The following is a 23,395-nucleotide window of genomic DNA, read 5'->3' as shown; positions in this document are numbered from 1 at the left end:
TGCTGCCTTCCCCCCACTGTACCCAGTGCACTGCTGCCTTCCTCCCACTGTACCCCGTGCACTGCTGCCTGCCCCCACTGTACCCCATGCACTGCTGCCTTCCCCCCACTGTACCCCGTGCACTGCTGTCTGCCCCCCACTGTACCCCGGGCCCTCTCTTTCACGGCTTTGTTTTGCTTGTTGCTGGGAGAGGCTGCGCCTGTGGGGGAGGACTCAGCACATTAATTTTAAGTGTGTTGTTCTTGTCAGTCCGTGTGAGCACCTGCGTGCACAGAACGAGGAGTCTCAGGTGCTGTGAGCCAGGAGGCCAAGGACGCGCGAAGGGACATGGTCTCTCCCTCCGTCTCCTGACCTGCCCCGTTTCAACCCATTCAGAGGGACAGGGAGGTGGCTATTCATACAGGGTATTGAACACAAACAAGGGCATACCTGTGCCTTCTCATTTAAAAAAATATTTTTATTGATCTCAGAGAGGAAGGGAGAGGGAGAGAGAGAGAAACATCACCGATGGGAGAGAATCTTGGATCAGCCGCCTCCTGCACGCCCCCGACTGGGGATGGAGCCCACAACCAGGGCCTGTGCCCTGACTGGGAATCAAACCAGTGACCTCCTGGTTCATAGGTCGATGCTCAACCACTGAGCCACGCTGGCCGGGCTGTACCTTCTCCTTTTCACTTGGAAATTGTACTCAACTTGCGTGTTTACTGATCTCAAGACTGTTCTCCCTCAGTACATACAGGGCTGCCTGGTTTTGGGGACCGGGCTCCCCAGAAAACCTGCAGCTCCTGGGGACAGTGGGGCCCTCACAGTCTTTGAAGGGACTGGGATATTTGTCTTGCAACCGAGGAGAAGATCCAAGAGAGAGGGATTTTAACAAAGAGACGGCCTTGCTATTTGATTCCTGACACGCATCTGGTCTGAGTCAGAAAGTCCCAGGTGGCCGGGGTCTGGGTGTCCCGGGGGTCTGGGTCCCTGGGGGTCTGGGTCCCTGGGGGTCTGGGTGCCTGGGGGTCTGGGTGCCTAGGGTCTGGGTGTCCCGGGTCTGGGTGCCTGGGGGTCTGGGTCCCTGGGGGTCTGGGTGTCCCGGGGTCTGGGTGTCCCAAGGTCTGGGGGTCTGGGTGCCTGGGGGTCTGGGTGCCTGGGGTCTGGGTGCTTGGGGGTCTGGGTGCTTGGGGGTCTGGGTGCCCGGGGATCTGGGTGCCCAGGGGTCTGGGTGTCTAGGGTCTGGGTGCCTGGGCTCTGGGTGCCTGGGGGTCTGGGTGTCTGGGTGCCTGGGGTCTGGGTGCCTGGGGGTCTGGGTGTCTAGGGTCTGGGTGCCTGGGGGTCTGGGTGTCTAGGGTCTGGGTGCCTGAGGGGTCTGGGTGCCTGAGGAGTCTGGGTTCTTGGGGTTCTGGGTCCCTGGGGGTCTGGGTGCCCCTGCACCCTCGCACTCTGTCCCGGCCCCAGCCCTCTCCTCTCTGGAGGTGCAGTTACCCACCTCGCCCTGGGAAGGACGCCCCTGTCCCCCTCCTGGGAAAGGCAGGGAGGCTGGAGTTCCAGGCTGGAGCCTCCTCCCTGCAGAACCTCCCGCCAGCTGATGCCTTTTCCTAAGCGGTCGCCCCTGTTCTCCCCGAACCGCTGTTTCCCCATTTGAAAACGGGGTGGTGGTGGTGGGGGGGGGCCTGGCCGGCAGGCTCAGCAGTTGAGCCTGGACCTAGGAGTCAGGAGGTCAGGGCACATGCCCCCGTTGTGGGCTCGATTCCCCAGTGTGGGGCGTGCAGGAGGCAGCCGATCCATGATTCTCTCTCATCATTGATGTTTCTCCCTCTCCCTTCCTCTCTGAAATCAATAAAAATATAGGAAGGAAGGAAGGAAGGAAGGAAGGAAGGAAGGAAGGAAGGAAGGAAGGAAGGAAGGAAGGGAAAGAAAGAAGGAAAGAAAGAAGAAAAGAGAGAGAGGAAAAAAGCGGTGGGCTTCCCTGGCACAGAACTAGCCGCGCCCCTGGCCACGCGCCCTGGCCACGCGCTCCGGCTCCCGCGTAGAGCTGCGCGTGGGCTCGGGGCGGGAACTCCTAGCAAGTGGACAAACAGCCCGCGACCCGGCCGCTCACGCTCCCCCGCCCACGCCTGGCGCGGGGCCTTGAGCGCAGGAGCAAAACAAACTTATTTTGAGTGCGGTCCCCCGCGGCGCGCGCTCGGCCAATCATTAACCTCCGCGGGCAGGTGCGCGCCCCGCGCCCTTTATAAGGCGCGCGCGCGGCTCCCAGCGGCATCACCGCCCGGAGCGTCCACCTGGGCCCGCGAGCACCTGCCGCCGCCCCAGCCCAGCGCCTCCAGGACCCGCCCTCCCGCCGCCGCCCCGATGGCGATGCCCGCGGTCCCCGCCGCCTCCGCCGCGCCGCTCCTGCTGCTGCTGGCCGCCCTGCTCGGCGAGGCCGCCGCCGAGGAACCGCCCCTTTGGCAGTGCGCGCCCTGCTCCTCCGAGAAGCTGGCGGCCTGCCCGCCGGTGCCCGAGTCCTGCCGGGAGCGAGCCCGGCCCTACGGCTGCGGCTGCTGCCCCGTGTGCTCCCTGCGCCAGGGCGACGCCTGCGGCATGACCTCTGCGCGCTGCGAGAGCGGCCTCCGCTGCCAGGCGCGCCCCGGCGAGACCCGGCCGCTGCAGGCGCTGTCCCGGGGCCGGGGCGTCTGCATGCCCGAGACCACTGTCTCCGAGCCCAGCGCCGAGGCCGCAGGTACCGCCTCCCCCATCAGGCTCTCCCGGGGGAGGGGGCGGGGAGCGAGCCTGGGCGCACCGGGCGGGCGGCCTATACCTATAGCCAGAGGGCCCCCCCCCCCCCCGCACCCAGAGTGTGGGGCCCAAGCCTGTCAGGAGCCCCATCGTCGCAAGGCCCAGGGCAGGGAGGGGAGAAGGAGAGAGCCCAGACCCCCTGCCCGCAGATCCGTGGACACCCCGTGAGGAGGGCTGACCCTGAACGTGGGCAGCCAGTGCCCCGGGGTGGAAGGGGCCCTCGCCGTGTGACCCAGCGCCGGCTCCGTGGATGACAGAAACACGCTCCCGGGGGAGTGGAGGGCGGGTGGGGGGCTGAGCGTGGCTCCCCGCCCGTGGGAGGGCTCACGGCCAGTGGGCTCCACCTGCAGAGGCCGAGGAGGAGAGCCCGGGGGACCTGCCCTCGCTGTGGGACGTGCTCAGCACCTACGATAGCATCCGGAAGCTCGAGATTTCCAAGATCAAGAACTGGAAGGTGAGGCGGTTGAGGCGGGCGGGAACCGAGCCGCGCAGGCGTCTCCCTGGGCCTGGACAGAGCCATGGGCGCTCTGGGGACAGGCCAGAGCTGGAGGCCCGGGTCCCCCCAGTCCATACAGCCCCCTTGCCTGCATCGAGGCGGGGACGACGTCACCTTTCCTCCTCCTGTATCCCCATGTCGTGTGCCTGTCGCAGGACCCTTGCCAGCGAGAACTGTACGACATGCTGGTCAAACTGGCCCAGGAGAAGTCGAAGGGTGACGGCCTCTACGAGTTCTACCTGCCCAACTGCCACAAGAACGGGAGATATCACTCCAAGCAGGTGAGCCATGGAGGTGGATCCCCGGCCGGGCAGAGCCACCATCCACACCACTGCCTCCCGTCCCAAACACGCCCCCACGCCCCCTACCCTGCCCTGTGAGGTAAGGCCCAGCCTTCTGGCTGGAGGAGCAGACAGCCCCGGGGACACCACACTGGGCGTTCCCGTCACTCACCTGCCCGAGGGTGGGGCCTCAGAGCCGATAGCTGCGCGTGCCCACATTTCACGGCACACGCGTGGAACCCGTGACTCACTGGATACCTGACCAGGAGGGCGCTGGGTGTGCCCTCGGTCTGAGTCCTCAGCCTTGGGCTCTCCGTGGGGTGCTGGGGGCCGGGAGCCCCATTCCCCACCCCCCCAGCTTCTGCCGCTGCTCTCACCTGGCCCCCCCTGTTGTGCAGTGCATGGTGTCCCTGCACGGAGACACAGGACGCTGCTGGTGCGTGTACCCCTGGAACGGGCAGAAGATCGTGGGGTCCACGGAGGTGTTCGGGGACCCCAACTGCGAGCAGTATTTCCCCAAGGCAGACGCAGCGTGACCTGTTCCTTCCACGCAACGTCGAAGCACAGGGTGTGTTTACGCTCCGACACACGAGCTACGTGTGAGGGGGAGAGGGAGCGCTCGTATACTCCACACGCTACCTGCTTCTGAAGCCGTAGCCTATTTATCCACTGAGTTTATTTTTCTACGGGAACCCGCGCTCTATTAACTTATGTGCCACAGACGCTGCTCGCCGGTGTAGGTGACACGCGCAGCTAGCTGTCCGTGAGCTTGGGACCATCCCGTGGAAGTGCGGTCCCTCACGGAGCCTCGTTCTCTCCGGATGCGCGGTGGCGCTCAGCCCGCCAGGGGTGGGGTCCGGGTGCGGGAGGTGAGGGCTGCAGGAGGCGAGGGGCGGGATGCACTGTCACAGGCTCGCCCGATGTGCACAAATAAACGGCCTACTCAGCACCTGCTACTGCGTGGACCTTGGTGTGCCCCACCCTCTGCGCGCCGCCCGCGTCCCCCTGACAACAGCCCCCCAGCGTCACCCCCCCCCCCCCCGGCCCCCTCCCACCTCCCGCCTCCCTCACTGCTCCACTCGCCCCGTCCCGGTCCTTCCGCTGGTAAATAGGCCTGGGTTTCTGGCAGAAACACTCCTTGGCCAGCTCCCCGCCCCCCTCCCGCCCCTCAGCCTCTGCCCCCGCGGCTGCGTGGCCACCTGGTGGGCACTGGCCTGCGCCTTGGCACAGCTGAGCCCGGAGCGCCAGGCTCGCTGCTCCTCGGGTCCCTTCTCCCTCGAAGGGTTTCCTGTTTGCTTTTCCTGACTCTGCCCCCACCCTTGGCTGTGCCCGAGGTCTGAGCCCCCAGCGTGTGTGAGGTGCAGGTCACGGCTCTCACAGCCCCCAGCCATTCCCCAGGGGCCCACCCCCTCTGACCCCATGGCTGCCAGCCCCCCTCCCTCGGCCAGGCCCCCAGGAGCGACCTGCGACTCAGTGTTCCACGTCCTGACAGGACTCAACCAGGTCCTGTCCCCTGACCCACGGCGGGTGAGGGGTCACCTTCCTGAGGGACAAGGCGGGAAGAAGTAGAAATACGATGGGACCTTCTTGCACCCAGAGCCAGGGGGCACCAGGGGCTCCCCCAGGTGTGTGCGCACGTGTGTGCCTGTGCGCGCCTGCGCGCGCCTGCATGTGTGTGTGCATGCGTGTCGTGGACACATGAGGGACCCCTTTCAGCCGGAAGGCCTGCCCGCTGCTTCGGGGCGAGGAGTCGGGACGCTGGGGAGCGGCCCCTCTCAGAAGCGAGTCTGACTGCCCATCGCGGTCACGAGTGTCCATCTACCGGCTGAGCCCTGGATGGGTGCCTGGCACCTGCGTGCCCTTGACCCAGCAGGGGAGAGCACACTCCAGGGCGCGCGTCTGGGGGTGTGGGGGGCGGCAAGCCGAACCCTGGAGGGCAGGGGGGCGGGGTGGGCGGGAGCTAGGGGAGAGCCAGGTGGCAGGTCACGTGCTCACCATGTGACAGGAGTGCACTAGGAGGCGAGTGGACAAGGGTGTGGCTGCAGCACAGGTTGGGGTGAAGGGGGTGTGTAACGGGTGCCCAGGAAGGCGAACCTGGGGGGGCCCACAGCTCCTGCCCGGGATCCTGACCCTGGGGGGCGCCAGGCCCCGCCCCCGCACGTGCGCCCTCACTTCCGGCTCAGGACTTTGCAGGTCCCCGCCCCCCCTCTCTGACCACGCCTGCTCTGACCACCCCTGCATGCTCTGACCACGCCTGCTGACTGCGCATGCTCACGTATGATCGCACCCAAGGTGGGTGAGGGCGGACTTGGGTGCTTTAAGGGCGCAGGAAGGACCACACGGGGGTCCTAGAAACCAGTGCGCCCTGCGATCCCTGAAGTCACGGGGCCTGAGCCCCTCCCAGCGTTGCCGGCTCTCCCTCCCGCCTGTTCCTTCCCAAGCCCAGACCCCAGGCCACGTGTCCCCCTGCGCCTGAGCGGGGACCGACAGGATGATGGGGACAAACCCGAGGGTAGCGAGGGCCTGGGGGCGCACGTGCTGACCTGCCCGGCCAGGACCCCGGCCAAGAACCCACCGGAATGGGACGGGCGGGCCGCGGGCCACCGGAGCTCACCGTGAAACGCCCCCCTAGGACGTCGGGGCCTCCCAACGTGAGCTGGCCGCTGACACAGGTGAGGGTTTTTCACGCTAAAAACTTTATTAACCAATTATAAATACATGGTGAGACTGACTTCTCAAAAATACTTTCTGAAAACTTGATTAAAAAAATAAAGGAAAGCGAAAGGTAGGCAGAGTCTGGAGACCCCCCCTGGTCTGGCCGAGGGCGGCGCGTGGCCACAGGGCGGTGGCTGACCGGCATCTGAGACGATCGCGTACAGGTGCTATTACATGTGGACTACGATGCATGCAGTGGTGACAGTTCACGAAGGCGTTTCTCTGTGAATACGTGAATCAGAAGGAGGGGGCGAGTCTGGGATCCCCAAGGCCCCCTGTCTCTGGTTAGATACATTGTTATTCATATGTGTTACATTGTGCACGGCGGACACATGGCGAGGGATGAACATAACCTCCTTTGCCTCTGAGGAGCGTATCCTCAAAAACTACCTTGGTCTTGGAGTTGTGAGTTGGAAAACACCCTTTCCTGCCGCCACCCGAGCATCCTGCCGCTGTTTGGGGCGCCTCTGAAGACAAAGGTGTGGCTTTGTCCCCCCCCCCCACCCCGCCCCCTGTCCCTGCCCTGTGGGGCCACAGCAAAGGCTATGTCCCCAGGAGCCTGCCTGGGCCACCCACTTCTCCAGATGCCCGGGGTCTGAGCACCTTCTTGGTCATTAAAAAAAAAATAAAAGGCAAGACTCCACCTCATGACCTCCACTCGTCCCCAAGCAGGACGGGTCGCCTGAGGGTAGGGGCTCGCTGGTGGGTGGAGGGGCGCAGGCCTCGGCTCCCGGCAGGTGCGTCCAGAGGTGCAGACGCCCCAGGGCAGAGGTTGGCGTTCCCGGGAGGCCCATGTGGCAGGGGTGCTAGGGCGTGAGGTCCCGGATGGGCTGCGTCAGCCAGCCGACCCGGGGTCCCCAGGGTGGCCTGAGGCCCGGCCTGCGCTTGAGTTCATAAGGAGGTTCGAAAGAGGCGACGAGGAAAATCGCGCGGTTTCCCTGGCTACTGGGGAGTGGGGAGCCGCTCAGGGCGCACTGCTTAGAGCCCCAGGCACTTCGGAGGTCTCTTCCTAAACGTGGATTTAAAAAGGAAACAGATTCGCCAGAGAAAGATAGAGATACTCGAGGCTGTAGCCACTGCTGATCACCGCCTTGGCCATCTTTGGTGCAAAATCGGTGCGTTTGAGTTCCTCTGAACTAAAACAGAGAAAGGAACATGTTGGTTAACTCCTCCGACGTCAGTCTCCACTCCCTCCCTGCGCACCAGGCAGGCCGCCCTGTTCACAGAGCGCAATGCTGGCAATTTAAAAACATATATATTTTCATTGATGTCAGAGAGGAAGGGAGGAGAGAGAGAAATATCCACGATGAGATTGAATCATGGATCGGCTGCCTTCTCCACGCCTCACACTGGGGATCGAGCCCACCACCTGGGCCTGTGCCCTGACCGGGGATCGAACCGTGACCTCCTGGTTCGTAGGTCGATGCTCAACCCCTGGGCCCCGCCGGCTGGGGTGCTTGCTATGTTCTTCCACAGTCACCCCGGAATTAGAATTGCCTTTTCCAACTTGCAAGGAAAGAAAACACCTAAACGTGAAATTTTCTTCTGTTGACTTAAATTTGTCTTGAGGAGACGAAAGGAAACGTATTTATTCCTTTTTCCCCGCCAATAACTCTCTCATTTAGTCAAAGAAAATATTGGAGGTGATAACATTCTTCAAAACCATGGTTTAAAAAGTCATTGTTTATGGGGTGGGGCAATGGTAAGATATGTACACATATAATACCTTAATAAAAAAATAAATAAAAAAAATAAAAAAAGAGCGAGACCTTGAAAAAAAAAGTCATTGTTTGAATTAGATATAATAAGCTCATTAAAATTCTGTTAACCACAGATGATCAGAATATCCGGAATGTATTTTACAGGGGGAAAAGCACAAACAGACACGTCTGTAACTTAGAAACAGGTTCTTGCTCAGCTGGCGTGGCTCAGTGGTTAAGCGTTGACCTATGAACCGGGAGGTCAGGGTGTGATTGCCGGTCAGGGCACAGGCCCAGGTTGTGGGCTCCATCTCCAGTGTGGGGCGTGCAGGAGGCAGCCGATCCATGATCCTCTCTCATCATTGGTTTCTCTTTCGCTCCCTCCCTCTCTGACACCAATAAAAAGATCCTATTTTAGAAACAGGTTCTTTGGAACTGAGAGAGTTTCCTGGGAAGATCAGGGCACCATCGGGCTTACAGGGAAAGCCTCTGAGAATCCGACCCGTGGGTGGCTCAGACCCTCTGCCTGTGCGGCTCAGGGGGGGCAGGCCCCCTCCTTCCTCAGGGGCGCAGGGTCCCAGGTCTGTCCTCCATCTGACCGCCCCCAGCCCCACCCCTTCCGATGGAGAGCCCCCGGCCCAGCCCCAGGCTTACCGCCCGGTCACTGGTCACTGGCTCTCCACGCTGTCACAGTGCACGTCCGCTCTGCCCCGGGGGTCGTGGCCCGGGAGGGGCTGCCCGTACTTGTCCACGCACCAGCAGAAGCCGCGCTTCCGGCCCTTGGATGGGCGGCACTGTGGGCGGAGCAGAGAAGGTGATGTGACTCCCAGGGCTCCGAGGGGACAGCGGGAAGGTGCTAGTGCGCCTGTGTCCCTTCGTGCCCCGCCCCTAGGGGAGCCCCGCCCCTGGGGAGCCCCCCCCAGGGGAGCCCCGCCCCTAGGGGAGCCCCGCCCCTAGGGGAGCAGGGCACGTTGGGGGGGAGGGAGGGGCAGGAGGAGGAGGTCGCCTGGGTGGCGGGGGACGGCTCACCTGCTTCCTCTTGTAGAAGCCCTTCTTGTCGCAGTTGGGGAGGTGCATGCCCCCGGGGCTCAGTGTGCTCAGGGACTTGAGTTGGTTCAGCGTGTCCTCCATCTCCCGGCGGCAGGGCCCCTGGGGGCGTGGACCGGTCACTATGAAGTCCCACCCGCCCCGGGCACCACGGGGGGGTGGGGTGGGGACCAGCAGTGCCTGCGGCCTGACTCAGCCATCACGGGCACCCATGGGGACACCGGCCCCACCTCTCTTGTGTCCCGAGCCGAGCTCGGCACCGGGGGTCACCCGGGACACCCAGAGGCCAGGGGCACAGAAAGAGCCGGTTATGTGAGCCTTTCCCCAGCACAGAGGCCTGGGCGCGCCCCAGGGTTTGACCCGGACCCTCGAGACGCCCCAAGGGCAGGGCCGTCTTGTCCCTGTTCCGGGCGTTAGGAGGACTGGCAGCTGCCCCTGTGCCTGGACGGGGTGTGCCCACGGCTCGGGGGGAAGAGCAGCCCGGTGCCCTTGGGCTCCCAGGCCCCCCCCCCGCCCCCCAGGAGGAGGCGCCCTCACGTATTCTGTGTCCTGCTTGGTCTCGGAGGAGGAGTTCTGGGTGACCGTGCTCTGGGCCTCCAAGTGGACCTTGTGGCGCTGGCTGTCCTTGGCGTTCCCTCTCTTGATCGCGTCCATCTTGGTGTGGCCGGGGCGGAACTTGGCGTCGGGGGCCCAGTGTGTGCCGGGCAGCGCCGGGCTCGCCGTGGGCACTGCGCTGGGCTCTTCCTCCGACTCACTGCCGTTTCCTGGGAGACACGAGACAGGAGCGAAGGGCTGAGCAAGGTCACGTCTCCGGGGAATTGTCATTCAACCATCCCAAGTCATTCAAGAAAAACACCTTGAGCAGGCCGGCATGGCCCCGTGGTTGAGCCTCGACCTATGAACCAGGAGGTCACGGTTGGATTCCCAGTCAGGGCACGGGCCCGGGATGCAGGCTCCATCCCCAGTGAGGGGCGTGCAGGAGGCAGCCCATCCATGATTCTCATCATGGATGTTTCTCTCTCCCTCTCCCTTCCTCTCTGACATCAATAAAAAAATAATTAAGAGAAAGAAAACACCTTGATAGAGTCTCACCCTCACACTAGCAGCCCCCGTACCGGCTTTGCCTAGAGATCAGCAGAGATTTGACCAAGTAGGTGCCTCGCTGGCAGGCGTCCCCTCCTCTACCAGGAGGGGGCAGAGCTGAGCCTGGACGGGCACCGCCCCTGCGGAGTCGGTGCAGGGTGAGGCTGGCCCGCAGGAATCCGCTCTGGCCAGGTCAAGGGCGGCCTGAACCCTCCCTTCTCCCCGGAGCCCGCACCCTGGGGCGCTCACTCATCCTGCGGGGAGTCCTTCCTCCCCCGCTCCATAATCCACACGGCGAATGAGGAAAATCTGGGAGGACAGCGTGTCTGCGGGCCCTAGGGCTGGGGTTTCACTACACTGAGCACGTGTGCGGCTGGAGAGGCGCCGGCGCCTCGCTGTTCCTTCCCCAGGCTGAGCTGGGGCGGCTGTGGGACAGGGGCGGTGGGTGGGGTCCCTTCTCCCACCCGGTCCGCACAGCCAGGCAGCGGCCCTATGGCCACGTGTCATTCCGACGAGCCGCACCCCCAGATCTCCCAGGCCCTCCGGTCCCGAATCTGTTCCGCCTGGGTACCCGGCGCCCCGCTCCAGCTAACGGCTCCTGGCCGGTCAGGGTGGCCGCCCGCCCGCGCCGGGAAGCCCGCCAAGGCCTCGGGGCTCCCAGGAGCTGGGCGGGGTGCGGGGAAGGGGAACCTCCCCAGGCTCAGCGGGGCGGGGAGACCACGTGCTCCAGCTCAACCTCCACGGTTCCAGGTTCCCCGCCCCTAGGGGAGCCCCGCCCCTAGGGGAGCCCCGCCCCCACCCAGGGAACAGCCCCACCGGGGGAGGAGCTGCGTGGTCCCCGAGGGGCCCGGGCCAGGAGCGCACTGCTCAGCACCACGGACCGGCTCCTAGCGGGTAGGGCTGGTTTCCGTTTCCTTTCCGTGTCCTGTCCTTCCTTCCTTCGGGAAGCACCGGGCACGGGGCGGGGACTATGTAAATGAGCACCTCTCCCGCCTTCCCAGGGCTCCGAGCAACTTCTCAGGCGCCCGGGACTGGGCGGGAAGGGGAAGCCCTTCCTTCTAAGAAGTGTCACGTGAACGACCCCTCCCCGTGGAGCTGGGAAGTCACTCCGCCGCTTTTACACTTTTGTAACGGGCCACACCCACTCACACGAGGAACCAGGACGCCCATCAGCAGCTAAAGGAAATGCTGTAAGGACGTCGCCGGTCGCTTTCTGAGCGTCCCACACCCACGGGGCCCGAGAGGTGCCCGCGCGGCACACACAGGGCGTTGCTTTGCCCCCGAGACAGAGGCTTCTGGCGGTTTTAACACGACAGTCACGTCTCGGGAACCTGCAAATTCACCTTCCCGGGACCGCGGCTTCTCCGGAGACACGGAGCCCGCTGCCCGGCAAGGCCACGCCTCACCCCGGGGACTCGGTAGCCGCGGGGACTAACTTGTCAAGTGGAGGCTCAGGTGCCAACTCCATTGACCTTTTCATCTAAGGGCCCCACTCCTGGGGCTCCCCCGGCTGCAGGGCGCGGGGGGGCTGCGGGCGGTCTCCCCCGGCTCCCTCCACTGGACGCATGCCCTCCGCTTCAGTTTTAGGCAGCACGCAGCCCCGGGCTCACCCCATCCCTTCCCGGTCTCCTAAATCCGCGGTCCCCGCAGCCCGCAGCCCCCCGCTCCTGGCGTGTGTCTGGGGGCCTCACAGGCAGGAGAGCTGGGGTGCACAGGGGAGGATGCAGATGGGGGCAGCCGGGTTCAGGCCCCCCCCTCCGTTCCCCCGTCCCTGCCTGGGGGGGGGGAGGGGAGGGACCTTGGAAACTCTCTTCTTTCTGAGGGTCAGGTTGTCCGGCCTCAAAGGACACGAATTAATGCCGATTCCCACGCGCCTGGCTGTGGGACAGCCCAGGAGGGGGGCACTGCTTTGCAAACCGTAAGACTGTGCAATGCGGGTACCACTTCCCACAACTCACCGCTCACCTCGGCGTCCAAGTCCGCCCCGCCGCCGCCCCGCGCCCTGCCCCTCGCGTCCGCGGCGTGGACACGCTCGCTCCTAGTTCGTGGGAACCGAAGCGCGTTCCAGCGCCCGCAGCGCAGTCCACGCCCATGTCCCCGCGCCGCGCGGCTTCCAGGGCCGGGGGTCCTCTGTCCCGGGTCTTCCCCTCCGACGGCACCCTCGGGGCCCGCTCCCTCCCTCTCTCCCCTCCCCTCCCCTCAGAATCTTGGCCCATTTTCGGCGAAAGCGCTTTGCAATTTACAAGTACTTCGCACTCAGGGGACCGAGCGGCCGTGGAGGGTCCCTCTCGCGGGCGTCCTCGGGTCGCGGGGCCTGTCTCCCCACGTACGACCCTTGGGGCCGGGGGAACAAGGACCTCTCCGGCTCACCTGGCGCGGGCGCGGGCGGGGCCCCGGGGCGCGAGCGGCCGGCGGCGGCACCGGCGTCGGTGCAGAGCCCGCGGCCCTCCAGCAGCGCCTGCAGCGGGCGCGCCTCGCCGGGCGGCGGGTGGCAGCGGAGGCCGGAGCCGCAGCGCTCGGTGTAGACGCCGCACGGCTGGCCCTCGCGCAGCGCGCACGTCAGGCAGCAGCCGCAGCCCGGCTCACGCACCAGCTCGGCGCAGCCGGCGGGCGGGGGCGCGCACTGGGCCAGAGCGCGTGCGTCGCAGGGTTCGCAGCGCACGACCGGGCCCGTGCCCGCAGCCCCGGCACCAGCCCGCCCCGCAGGCAGCCCCAGGAGCAGCGCCAGCGTGGCGGCCAGGAGCGCGGGGCGCGTCGGCTGCATGGCGCCCGCTGCGGGGGTCGGCGGCTCGGCCAGGCCTGCTGCTCGGCGCGGGCACGGGGTGGCGGCGGTCGGCGCGGCTGCCGAGCGGAGGAGCTGGGAGCGGAGGAGCTGGGAGCAGAGCAGGCGTCGGTCAGACTTCAGCGCAGCACCGCCAGGCTCGCATCTGGCGGCCCGGGCGCGCCGGCCGCTATATAGAAGCCCAAGTGGCCGAGGACACGCCCCGGAACGGCGCGCGAGGGTGGGGGGAGACGGGGGCGGGAAGGCGCGGACCAGGCTCCGGGGTCCCATCCGTCGCTCGGGGCAGCGGGGCGGGGCACCGAGTGCGCAGCGCGGCCGCCCGATCACCTGCTCCACGTGGGCACGCCCGGCGCCCCGCCACCGCGCAGTCCCCAGGACCCAGGCGCTCCCATCACCCACCCACCCTGGTGCCTCTGGCCACCCCAGCGTCCCCTCCCGTCCCCGACACCCTGGGCTCTCCGCCGCCCTTCTTGGTCTGCGTCCCAGGGCGAGGTCGCCCGCGAACCTGTGTTAGGGAGACTGGGGTGCGCTGCTCCTCAGCCTGGGGTACTCTGCAAAGCTTTCCAACATTCAAGGCCCGAGGCCGGGGATTCGTGGGAAGTTTCTGAGCCGGCACATCCGACCAGCGTCGGTCTGGGAAGCGAAGGCCACTCGCACCCCCACATCTGGCCCCATAAACGCGATTCTGCAGGTGCGCACGTGGCCTTTGCTCTCCCCAGGGTCCCTTCTCAAAGCGGGAAGCGCACACTGGCTCTCCCCCCGGAGTCCCTAGTGGGCAGCGTGGGCGCGCGTGGAGCGATCCTGAGCAGGGCTTGTCGGAGATTTAACCTGTTTTAGGTATTTCCCCCGAGGATGGCTTCAGGCAGAGCCTCCATCCCCAACTAAGGACTAAAAATAATAAGGCGGGCTCTGCTGAGATGTCATTAATAACCAAGTAGTCTTTACAACGGGATTTTCACTGCCATTTTCCCCGGCCGCTTGTGACCCTGCAGTGAGTTCTCTCTGGTGCATTGCGTTGGAGACATTGGGGTCCTCCTGTTCCGTGCAATCTGACCACTGCGCTAGGGTGCAAGTCCGGGGCGCACTCCGTCCGCCCTGAGATGGGGTGAATCGCATCCGCCAGCTCTGAGCGGGTCTTTTCGGCGCGGTCTGCGCGACCCTTCTCCATGCGACCGACAGAGGGCGCGCGCAGTCCAGGATCCAATGGGCAATGACACTTTCCAAGAGCTTGTGGGTCAGCCCTGGGCACCCGCGGCACCGGGACCGCAGGGGAACGGACTTCCCCGCGCGCTGCTGAAACTGGGCGCGTGCCTAGGCGGTGCCCAGGTGCCTGCGAGCAGCCTCGTGCGGTTTGCGGCAGAAACAGCAAGTCAGGGCCCGCCGCGTTCCCCCGTTCCCCCGCCACCCGTGAGCCCACCTGCAGCAGCGGTGCTGACATCACCTCGTCACCTCTTCCCTCTGTGTGTGTGTGTGTGTGTGTGTGTGTGTGTGTGTATGTGTGTGTGTGTGTGTGCCCCCCTGCCCCCCCGCCCCCAGACCGGAAAGACCTCTGTTCTCATAGCAAACGCATAAACAATAGTCATAGCCGCGGCTCCACCAAGAAGAGAGCGCAAAGGGGGCGGTGCCCGGCCGCAGAGCGCAGCCCCCACCCGAGGCTCCCCCCCCCGCCCCCCCCCCCCGCCCCCTGTTCGCTGGGACCCAGCCCTGGCCATCCTGGCTGCCCCTGCCTGTACCCTCCTCGTAGCTGGGTGTTAGGTTTTGATGGCCAAGAACAGGGCCTCCGATTTCATTGGGAAACTAAAGGAAACAAGGAACCCTCCAGCGTCACGTTTATTCCCTAAATAGCCGTGGAGACTTGAATCAGAGCCGGGATCTGTCTCGAAAGATTCCCGAGGCCGCAGGTCCGCTTCCCTTCAGTGCCGTGTTTTGCAGGGGCCGCTGGCCACTGGTTAGCGTGGCCCCGTTTCTCGGAGGGGTCATCTGAGTGGTGGACAGGGGACCCTGGAGAATGCCTAAGTCCGTCCCCTTGGCCCCTCAGCCCCCAGCCAGGGCCTTGCGGTGGGAAAGAAGGAAGCTCCAGGCCCTAGCCGGTGTCCCACCTGCCGGACGCCCCAGGGAAAATGGATGGTTACATTGTAACGCTCACGACTATCCCATAGCAACAATGTATTATATAGACTCCCATCTTCTTTTGGTGAAATCTTGCAACAGCAAAGTAATACTGGGGCAGTGATATGGGGAGAATTAGCTCTATATAAAAGCCTAATATGCAAATTGTCCCCTCGGGAGTTCGACCAGGAGAACGGGAGTTTGATCGCTCGCTATGATGTGCGCTGACCTCCAGGGGGTGGCACGGAATGAAGGAAGGCTCCTGCCGGCAGCCGGAAGGCCCCAATCGGCCCTGATCGCTGGCCAGGCCTAGGGACCCTACCCGTGCATGAATTTTGTGCACTGGGCCTCTAGTATGTCAATATGTAGTCATTTTTATTTGACAAAACTGCCAGGAAAGAACCCCAGAATGTCATTATGATAGGGAGGACTTGGATGGGACAAAGCTTAATGTGTGACACGCTGGTTCCCTTGATCAGACTTTTGGTTAGTCTGGTGTTTGTGTTTAGTAACAGGAACTGGAGCGGGGAGTGGGAATGGAGTGTTTCCCCTGTTGAAGGTGCTCGGTACACAACTGCTTAGTAATTGTGAGGTGACACACACATCGGAAACACTGCCCTCACCAAGCGGGGTGGCGGGATTATGACCCGAGACTGCTGGTGGTCTGTCCGAGTCCCAGCCCCCTCACTTCCAAGGTCCCCGCCCCCCCCCCCCCCCCCCCCCCACTCTGCAGTCCTGAGTGACCAGGGAAGGAAGCGGACCCTGTCTCTCCTGCCCGGTCAGTGACTCCCAGACCTTTCCCCCGTGAGAGGCCCTCTCTTCAGAGAATTTGCTGGACAGCTGGCGTCTCATAAAATAAAGATGGGTTAAGTGCCAAGGAAGTTGGAAAGTCCAACGGGCTGAGAAATATCATGACCCAGTAAGAAAACCTAAAAAAAAAAATGTTTTTCTTAGCTTCTTGAGTAATAGAGTTCAGTTGGGATATTAAACAGTCAAAATTAAAGCCTGCTGTTTGTTAGTATTATTTAACAAAAAAGAAAATAAAACTCTGCCCTCTTTATTAAGTGATGACTTGGTATTTTTTTTTTTTTCTTTCCCAAAGAGCGTTCTGTTTTCAGGAAAAAAGAGTCCAACCAGCTTGATCAGGTGACTATTTCACTTCAAGCTCGAGTCCCGGGCCCACCCAGCCCTCTGCCCAGTGCCCACCCAGCCCTCTGCCCGGGCCCACCCAGCCCTCTGCCCGGGCCCACCCAGCCCTCTGCCCAGTGCTCACCCAGCCCTCTGCCCGGGCCCACCCAGCCCTCTGCCCAGTGCCCACCCAGCCCTCTGCCCGGGCCCACCCAGCCCTCTGCCCAGTGCCCACCCAGCCCTCTGCCCAGTGCCCACCCAGCCCTCTGCCCGGGCCCACCCAGCCCTCTGCCCAGTGCCCACCCAGCCCTCTGCCCAGTGCTCACCCAGCCCTCTGCCCGGGCCCACCCAGCCCTCTGCCCAGTGCCCACCCAGCCCTCTGCCCAGTGCTCACCCAGCCCTCTGCCCGGGCCCACCCAGCCCTCTGCCCAGTGCCCACCCAGCCCTCTGCCCAGTGCCCACCCAGCCCTCTGCCCGGTGCTCACCCAGCCCTCTGCCCAGTGCCTCCTTCCCCGGCGGCGGTGCGGGGGCGGGGGGGGGGCTGCTTCAACGTGCGAACCTGGCGACTTCGCAGGTGCCCACACAGGCCGTGGCGTGCCTCGTGGCCCTCCCAGACCCCAGGGCCCGCACGGCCTCCCTCCGAGAAGCTGCCAGGTCGCAGGCACCCCCCGCCCCCCGTCCCCCCGGGAGGAGGCGGTCCCAGGTTCTGAGGGGGTGAGGCCTCCCCCCACCTCCTCTCAGGGGGCAGAACTGCTTCCTCGCAGCGAGACAAGGACCCGGCTCCGGTCACCGCTCACCGGGGACTGGGAAGCTGGCGGCTTTGGCAGCGCTTCCTCCACCACCGTTGCCGATGCCGTTGCCCGTAATAAACTGTCTGAACCCCAGGGCACCTGGCTGTTGCCCTGTCTGCCGAGTCATCCAGGTCAGCCCTCCCGGGTGCTCACCACCCCAGCCCCTCCTCCCTCAGAAAATGAGGGGCTGCGTTCAGGGGGCTAATGGTACAGCCCGCAGCGGGCGACGGCCCAGGAGAGCGCGGGTCCGTGTATGGATCCGCTCTTCCGTGTTCTGCCGAGCCCGCCCTCATCCCCGTTTGAAGACTCCCCTCTCCCAGGTCTCGGCGGTGAGCATCTTCTGGCACAGGGCCCGGTCAGCCCACGGGAAGCAGCCAGGACGGCGGGAGAGGGTCCCCTTGGAGTGAAGCCAAGACAGAAGCCAGCACAACGGTGTGGAGAGAGAGAGAGACCGGGACGCCTGGATCCAGCTGATCCTGAAGCCCACGTGTGAGCACGAGGCACAGCTTTAATTTGTCAGCTTGGGAGGGATCTGGGAGAGGCCTGAGGGACCCAGGGCTGCTGAGGAGTCGCAGGAAGGCCAGCCCCCCCTCCCTGTCCTCCTGCCTCCCCCGCCCCCCCACCCCCCCGCCCCCCGTTGCTGCGACTGTGACAGGGCAGTGAGTGAAGTCCAACCTAGGAGAACAGGGTGGCCCTGGCTGGTGTGGCTCAGTGGATAGAGTGTTGGCCTGCGGACTGAAGGGTCTAGGGTTCGATTCCCGAGGGAAGGCAGGGGAGGGCGGGGGTAGGGGGAGAGATCAACCAAAGGACTTGTATGCATGCATATGGGCCTAACCAATGGACACAGACAACAGGGAGGTGGGGGCATGAGTGGGGGGGATGGGGGGGTAATGGGGGAAGAAGGACACATATGTAACACCGTAATCAATAAAGAAATTTAAAAAAAATAAAAAATAAATTAAAAAAAGAACAACATAGGAAAATAAAAAAGAAGTTCGATTCCCAGTCAACGGCATGTAGCTAGGTTTCAGGTTCAATCTCCACCCCAGTCAGGGTGTGTGTGGGAGGCAACCAATGGATGTGTCTCTCTCACATGGATGTTGTTCTCTCTCTCTGCCTTTCTCACTCTCCCTCTCTCCATCCCTCCATCCCCCCATCCCCCTCCATCCCTCCATCCCCCCATCCCCCATCCCCCTCCATCCCTCCATCCCCCCATCCCCCATCCCCCTCCATCCCTCCATCCCCCCATCCCCCATCCCCCTCCATCCCTCCATCCCCCCATCCCCAATCCCCCTCCATCCCCACATCCCCCATCCCCCTCCATCCCTCCATCCCCCATCCCCCATCCCCCTCCATCCCTCCATCCCCCCATCCCCCATCCCCCTCCATCCCTCCATCCCCCCATCCCCCATCCCCCTCCATCACTCCATCCCCCCATCCCCCATCCCCCTCCATCCCCCCATCCCCCCATCCCCCTCCATCCCTCCATCCCCCCATCCCCCATCCCCCTCCATCCCTCCATCCCCCATCCCCCTCCATCCCTCCATCCCCACATCCCCCCATCCCCCCATTTCCCTCCATCCCCCCCATCCCCCTCCATCCCTCCATCCCCCCATCCCCCATCCCCCTCCATCCCTCCATCCCCCCATCCCCCCATCCCCCTCCATCCCTCCATCCCCACACCCCCATCCCCCTCCATCCCTCCATCCCTCCATCCCTCCATCCCCCTCCATCCCTCCATCCCTCCATCCCCCCATCCCCCTCCATCCCTCCATCCCCCCATCCCCATCCCCCTCTATCCCTCCATCCCCCCATCCCCCATCCCCCTCCATCCCTCCACCCCCCATCCCCCATCCCCCTCCATCCCTCCATCCCCCCATCCCCAATCCCCCTCCATCCCCCCATCCCCCATCCCCCTCCATCCCTCCATCCCCCCATCCCCAATCCCCCTCCATCCCCACATCCCCCATCCCCCTCCATCCCTCCATCCCCCCATCCCCAATCCCCCTCCATCCCTCCATCCCCCCATCCCCCATCCCCCTCCATCCCCCATCCCCCCATCCCCCTCCATCCCTCCATCCCCCATCCCCCATCCCCCTCCATCCCTCCATCCCCCCATCCCCCATCCCCCTCCATCCCTCCATCCCCCCATCCCCCATCCCCCTCCATCCCCCATCCCCCCATCCCCCTCCATCCCTCCATCCCCCCATCCCCCATCCCCCTCCATCCCTCCATCCCCCATCCCCCTCCATCCCTCCATCCCCACATCCCCCCATCCCCCATCCCCCTCCATCCCCCCCATCCCCCTCCATCCCTCCATCCCCCCATCCCCCATCCCCCTCCATCCCTCCATCCCCCATCCCCCCATCCCCCTCCATCCCTCCATCCCCACATCCCCCCATCCCCCTCCATCCCTCCATCCCTCCATCCCTCCATCCCCCTCCATCCCTCCATCCCTCCATCCCCCCATCCCCCTCCATCCCTCCATCCCCCCATCCCCCATCCCCCTCCATCCCTCCATCCCCCCATCCCCCCATCCCCCTCCATCCCTCCATCCCCCCATCCCCCATCCCCCTCCATCCCTCCATCCCCCCATCCCCCATCCCCCTCCATCCCTCCATCCCCCCATCCCCCATCCCCCTCCATCCCCCCATCCCCCCATCCCCCTCCATCCCTCCATCCCCCCATCCCCCATCCCCCTCCATCCCTCCATCCCCATCCCCCTCCATCCCTCCATCCCCACATCCCCCCATCCCCCCATCCCCCTCCATCCCCCCCATCCCCCTCCATCCCTCCATCCCCCCATCCCCCATCCCCCTCCATCCCTCCATCCCCCCATCCCCCCATCCCCCTCCATCCCTCCATCCCCACATCCCCCCATCCCCCTCCATCCCTCCATCCCCCCATCCCCCATCCCCCTCCATCCCTCCATCCCCCCATCCCCCATCCCCCTCCATCCCTCCATCCCCCCATCCCCCATCCCCCTCCATCCCTCCATCCCCACATCCCCCCATCCCCCTCCATCCCTCCATCCCTCTATCCCTCCATCCCCCTCCATCCCTCCATCCCTCCATCCCCCCATCCCCCTCCATCCCTCCATCCCCCCATCCCCCATCCCCCTCCATCCCTCCATCCCCCCATCCCCCCATCCCCCTCCATCCCTCCATCCCCACATCCCCCCATCCCCCTCCATCCCTCCATCCCCACATCCCCCCATCCCCCTCCATCCCTCCATCCCTCCATCCCCCCATCCCCCTCCATCCCTCCATCCCCCCATCCCCCATCCCCCTCCATCCCTCCATCCCCCCATCCCCCATCCCCCTCCATCCCTCCATCCCCCCATCCCCCCATCCCCCTCCATCCCTCCATCCCCACATCCCCCCATCCCCCTCCATCCCTCCATCCCTCCATCCCTCCATCCCCCTCCATCCCTCCATCCCTCCATCCCCCCATCCCCCTCCATCCCTCCATCCCCCCATCCCCCATCCCCCTCCATCCCTCCATCCCCCCATCCCCCCATCCCCCTCCATCCCTCCTTCCCATGCTCTCTAAAAAGCAATGGAAAAATACCCTCAGGTGAAGATTAACAAAACTGAAATAAAATAAAAACGTTTAAAGAATAGCAGAGAATTCAGGGGACTCACACTATCAAACTAGTCCCTAAACCAATAAGCAGCAACAAGAAAAACAACAGCAGAAACGCTAAAAGCCACAATAACACAGACGAGGTGGAGCCGCCGGACACCACACTTGTTACGTTGCCTACGATGCGCAGTTCAGAGAAAACGCATCGGGCGTGCAAAGACCCTGGGAAGTACCCCACATACGCCAGAAGGACAGGTTCCCTGGATCTCAGACCCAGGACACGCAGGCTTCAGAGAAGCTACTTCAAATATGTTCAAAAGACCAGAGGCCACTGTTCTCAAGCCCTAAACAAAAGCGTCACAAAATGGCACCTCCCCGAGGGATGTCACACCGAGAACACAGAGACAGAAATCGCTCCAAGGAGCTGAAAAGCAGAGTCTGAGATGAGAAGCTCAGTGGAGGGACTCGACAGCCGAGCTGAGCAGACGGAAGACACGGTCCGCAGACCCCAAGACGGGCCGGTCTGGGGAGCGGAAGGAGAAAAGGATAAAGAGGAATGAATAGCTCCTCAGGGACCTCGGAGCCCATCGAGCTAACCACCACGCCAGCAGTGGGGTCCCAGACGAGGCCGACACCCGTTCCCAAGGCGAACCCCACAGGGTCCCCCGGTTGTGGTGCTGATTTTGCAGAATCAGAGCGTTCCTGGAGATGACCTACAAGTTCTCCCCTCCAGGCGCCCTCAAACGACGGCCCGCGGGCCACAGGCGGCCCGCCGAGGACATGGATCCGGCCCGCCGGGGGCCGCTGCCTGTCCTGCTTAGCAGCTGACGCGTCCTGGGCCCGCAGTGCGCATAGGAATTTGTTCATAGTTTTTTTTTTTTTTTTAAAAAAAAAAACGATAGTCCGGCCCTCCCACGGTCTGAGGGACAGGGAACTGGCCCCCCGTTTAAAAAGTGTGAGGACCCCTGCCCTAGACCCACCCGCAGGGGGCAGCTGGGCACGTAGCCGGTTCTCGCTCCCTTTTCATTCATCCCACCTGCGCGAGCCGGGTCCCCGTGAATAAAAGCCCCAACACGGGTTTTCCCGGAGCTGGCGTCCCGTGTCCCGTATCCCGTGTCTCGGGGGCATCGCGGGCCGCAGGCCCTCGGGCCCGGCCTGTTTCCTGGCAGGTCACGTCGTCGAGCTCATTATAGTTCCCATTCGGGCCTCAGCACACATTTTCCAACGACTTTGAAGCCGTGAGTTCATTTAAAATGTCAGCTCCAATTAAACTTTTAAGGGACTCCGCTGAGGACGCGTCCGTGGGTCATGGGAGCTGAGCGTTACTGGAGAGAGAATTCCAGGAAAGCGCTCGAGGGGGTGCCTTGCTCCGCGTACGGGCTCGGACGAAAGGGCACGTGTTATTGTTCAGATCCGTGGAAACCACGTCTGGTCTTCAGGGATGCGTGCCGCGGGCTCACTCAGTCAGATCAGCTCTGCCATCTGCGATAGAAACGCACGTTGTATCCGTAAAACTGTGACACTTAAGAAGATGAACGATTACCGTGCCGTTGCGTTTGAGGAGAACATGCTTGGTTTAAAATCGCCGCGTGGTGAGCGGACCCGGCTCTGCGGGCCGGGGGCCCGGGGGCCGGGCTGGGCTTGCGAGTGAGGGTTTGGGTGTGTGACTCGTCCCCCAGGTGTGTTGTGGGGTGTAGTTGCGGGTTTTGTGACTTGTAAGCTCCTTCTGTGACTGCTCTTTGTCCTGTGCTCACTGAGGTCTGTCCTGCTAGCTTCCTGCCGACCTGCTGACCTCCCAGAGACTCCCGAACCGCCTGACACCCGTGGAGCAAGCCCGCGAACCGTCTCTGCGGCTTGGCCGTGCGCTGGGCGCTCCCTGCTCGGCTGGGCTGGCTCCGACTCTGCCTCGGCAGCCGCCTGCAGCTTGAGCGGAGCCTAGAGGTCAGCCAGGCCGCGAGTGTGGGTCTCCGCCGCCCTTCCCAAGCCTGCAGCCACCCCGGGGGGCGGGGGGCCTCCCAGGACCCGTGGGCCAGGACCTCCTCGAGGCTCCCAGCCGTGGGCAAACTACGGCCCGCGGGCCGGGTCCGGCGGTTCTATCCGGTTCTCTTGCTCTCCCCTCCGCTCCTTTACTTTGAATTTATATTAGTTCACACAAACACTCCATCCATGCTTTTGTTCCGGCCCTCCGGTCCAGTTTAAGAACCCATGGTGGCCCTCGAGTCAACAAGTTTGCCCACCCCTGCGTCTATTCCCTCACCGAGCCCGCCGCCCCTGCGCCTCCCGTCTGTCTGCTGCGGGTCCCACCTGTCATCCCTCACCCCAGGCAGCTGCCGCGGGACATGGCTTTCAAATACTTTCTGACAAATGCCACCCGGAAGGCTGCTCTGGGCCTGAGAAACTTCTAGAGCAGCGGTCGGCAAACTCATTCGTCAGCAGAGCCAAATATCCACAGGACAACGACGGACATTTCTTTGGAGAGCCACATTTTTTAAACTTAAACTTCTTCTAACACCACTTGTTCAACATAGACTCGCCCAGGCTGTGGTATTTTGTGGAAGAGCCACACTCAAGGGGCCAAAGAGCCGCCTGTGGCTCGCGAGCTGCAGTTTGCCAACCACGGTTCTAGAGCAAGTGAGACAAAGCCCCAACCAGCCCCTGGGGGAGACCCCAAACAGACGGAGACGCAGACGCAGACGCAGACGCAGCAGACGCAGACGCAGACGCAGACGCAGACGCAGACGCAGACGCAGACGCAGACGCAGACGCAGACGCAGACAGGCCATAACTACTCAAGAGCCAGGTCTGTCCGGCCCCTCTGCACCGGGAGGCACAGGGGAACACCGGCCAACTTCCCCCAATGACCACGGAGCTGGGAAGTGGGGGGTTCAGGCGGGGGAGTTAAAATGCCACGT

At 63.8% G+C, this 23,395-nt stretch overlaps 2 protein-coding genes across 3 annotated transcripts; one reads left to right on the top strand and one right to left on the bottom strand.

Annotated features, from left to right (window-relative positions):
* Nucleotides 1-1,841: 1,841 nt before the first annotated feature.
* On the top strand, nt 1,842-4,498 carry IGFBP1 (insulin like growth factor binding protein 1). Of its 2 annotated transcripts, XM_080663582.1 has the most exons (5): nt 2,176-2,710; nt 3,117-3,220; nt 3,418-3,543; nt 3,942-4,111; nt 4,265-4,498. In XM_080663582.1, the coding sequence occupies exons 1-4, from the start codon at nt 2,341-2,343 to the stop codon at nt 4,077-4,079; spliced, it is 738 nt and encodes a 245-aa protein (XP_080519708.1). In that variant the 5' UTR covers nt 2,176-2,340; the 3' UTR covers nt 4,080-4,111; nt 4,265-4,498. The 2 variants fall into 2 exon arrangements, with proteins under 2 accessions (XP_080519707.1, XP_080519708.1); XM_080663581.1 differs by having other exon boundaries at nt 1,842-2,710; nt 3,942-4,498.
* A 1,723-nt stretch (nt 4,499-6,221) lies between these two features.
* IGFBP3 (insulin like growth factor binding protein 3) lies at nt 6,222-13,019 on the bottom strand. The gene is made up of 5 exons (XM_080666105.1): nt 12,459-13,019; nt 9,543-9,769; nt 8,988-9,107; nt 8,613-8,752; nt 6,222-7,394 (listed from the first exon to the last, which is right to left on the bottom strand). The coding sequence occupies exons 1-4, from the start codon at nt 12,850-12,852 to the stop codon at nt 8,627-8,629; spliced, it is 867 nt and encodes a 288-aa protein (XP_080522231.1). The 5' UTR covers nt 12,853-13,019; the 3' UTR covers nt 6,222-7,394; nt 8,613-8,626.
* Nucleotides 13,020-23,395: the final 10,376 nt, after the last annotated feature.

Source organism: Plecotus auritus (assembly GCF_963455305.1).
Source record: "Plecotus auritus genome assembly, chromosome: 4".
Taxonomy (NCBI): Eukaryota; Metazoa; Chordata; class Mammalia; order Chiroptera; family Vespertilionidae; genus Plecotus; species Plecotus auritus.
Note: the sequence above shows the minus strand (reverse complement) of the source record. Positions and strands in the feature narration are given on the sequence as shown.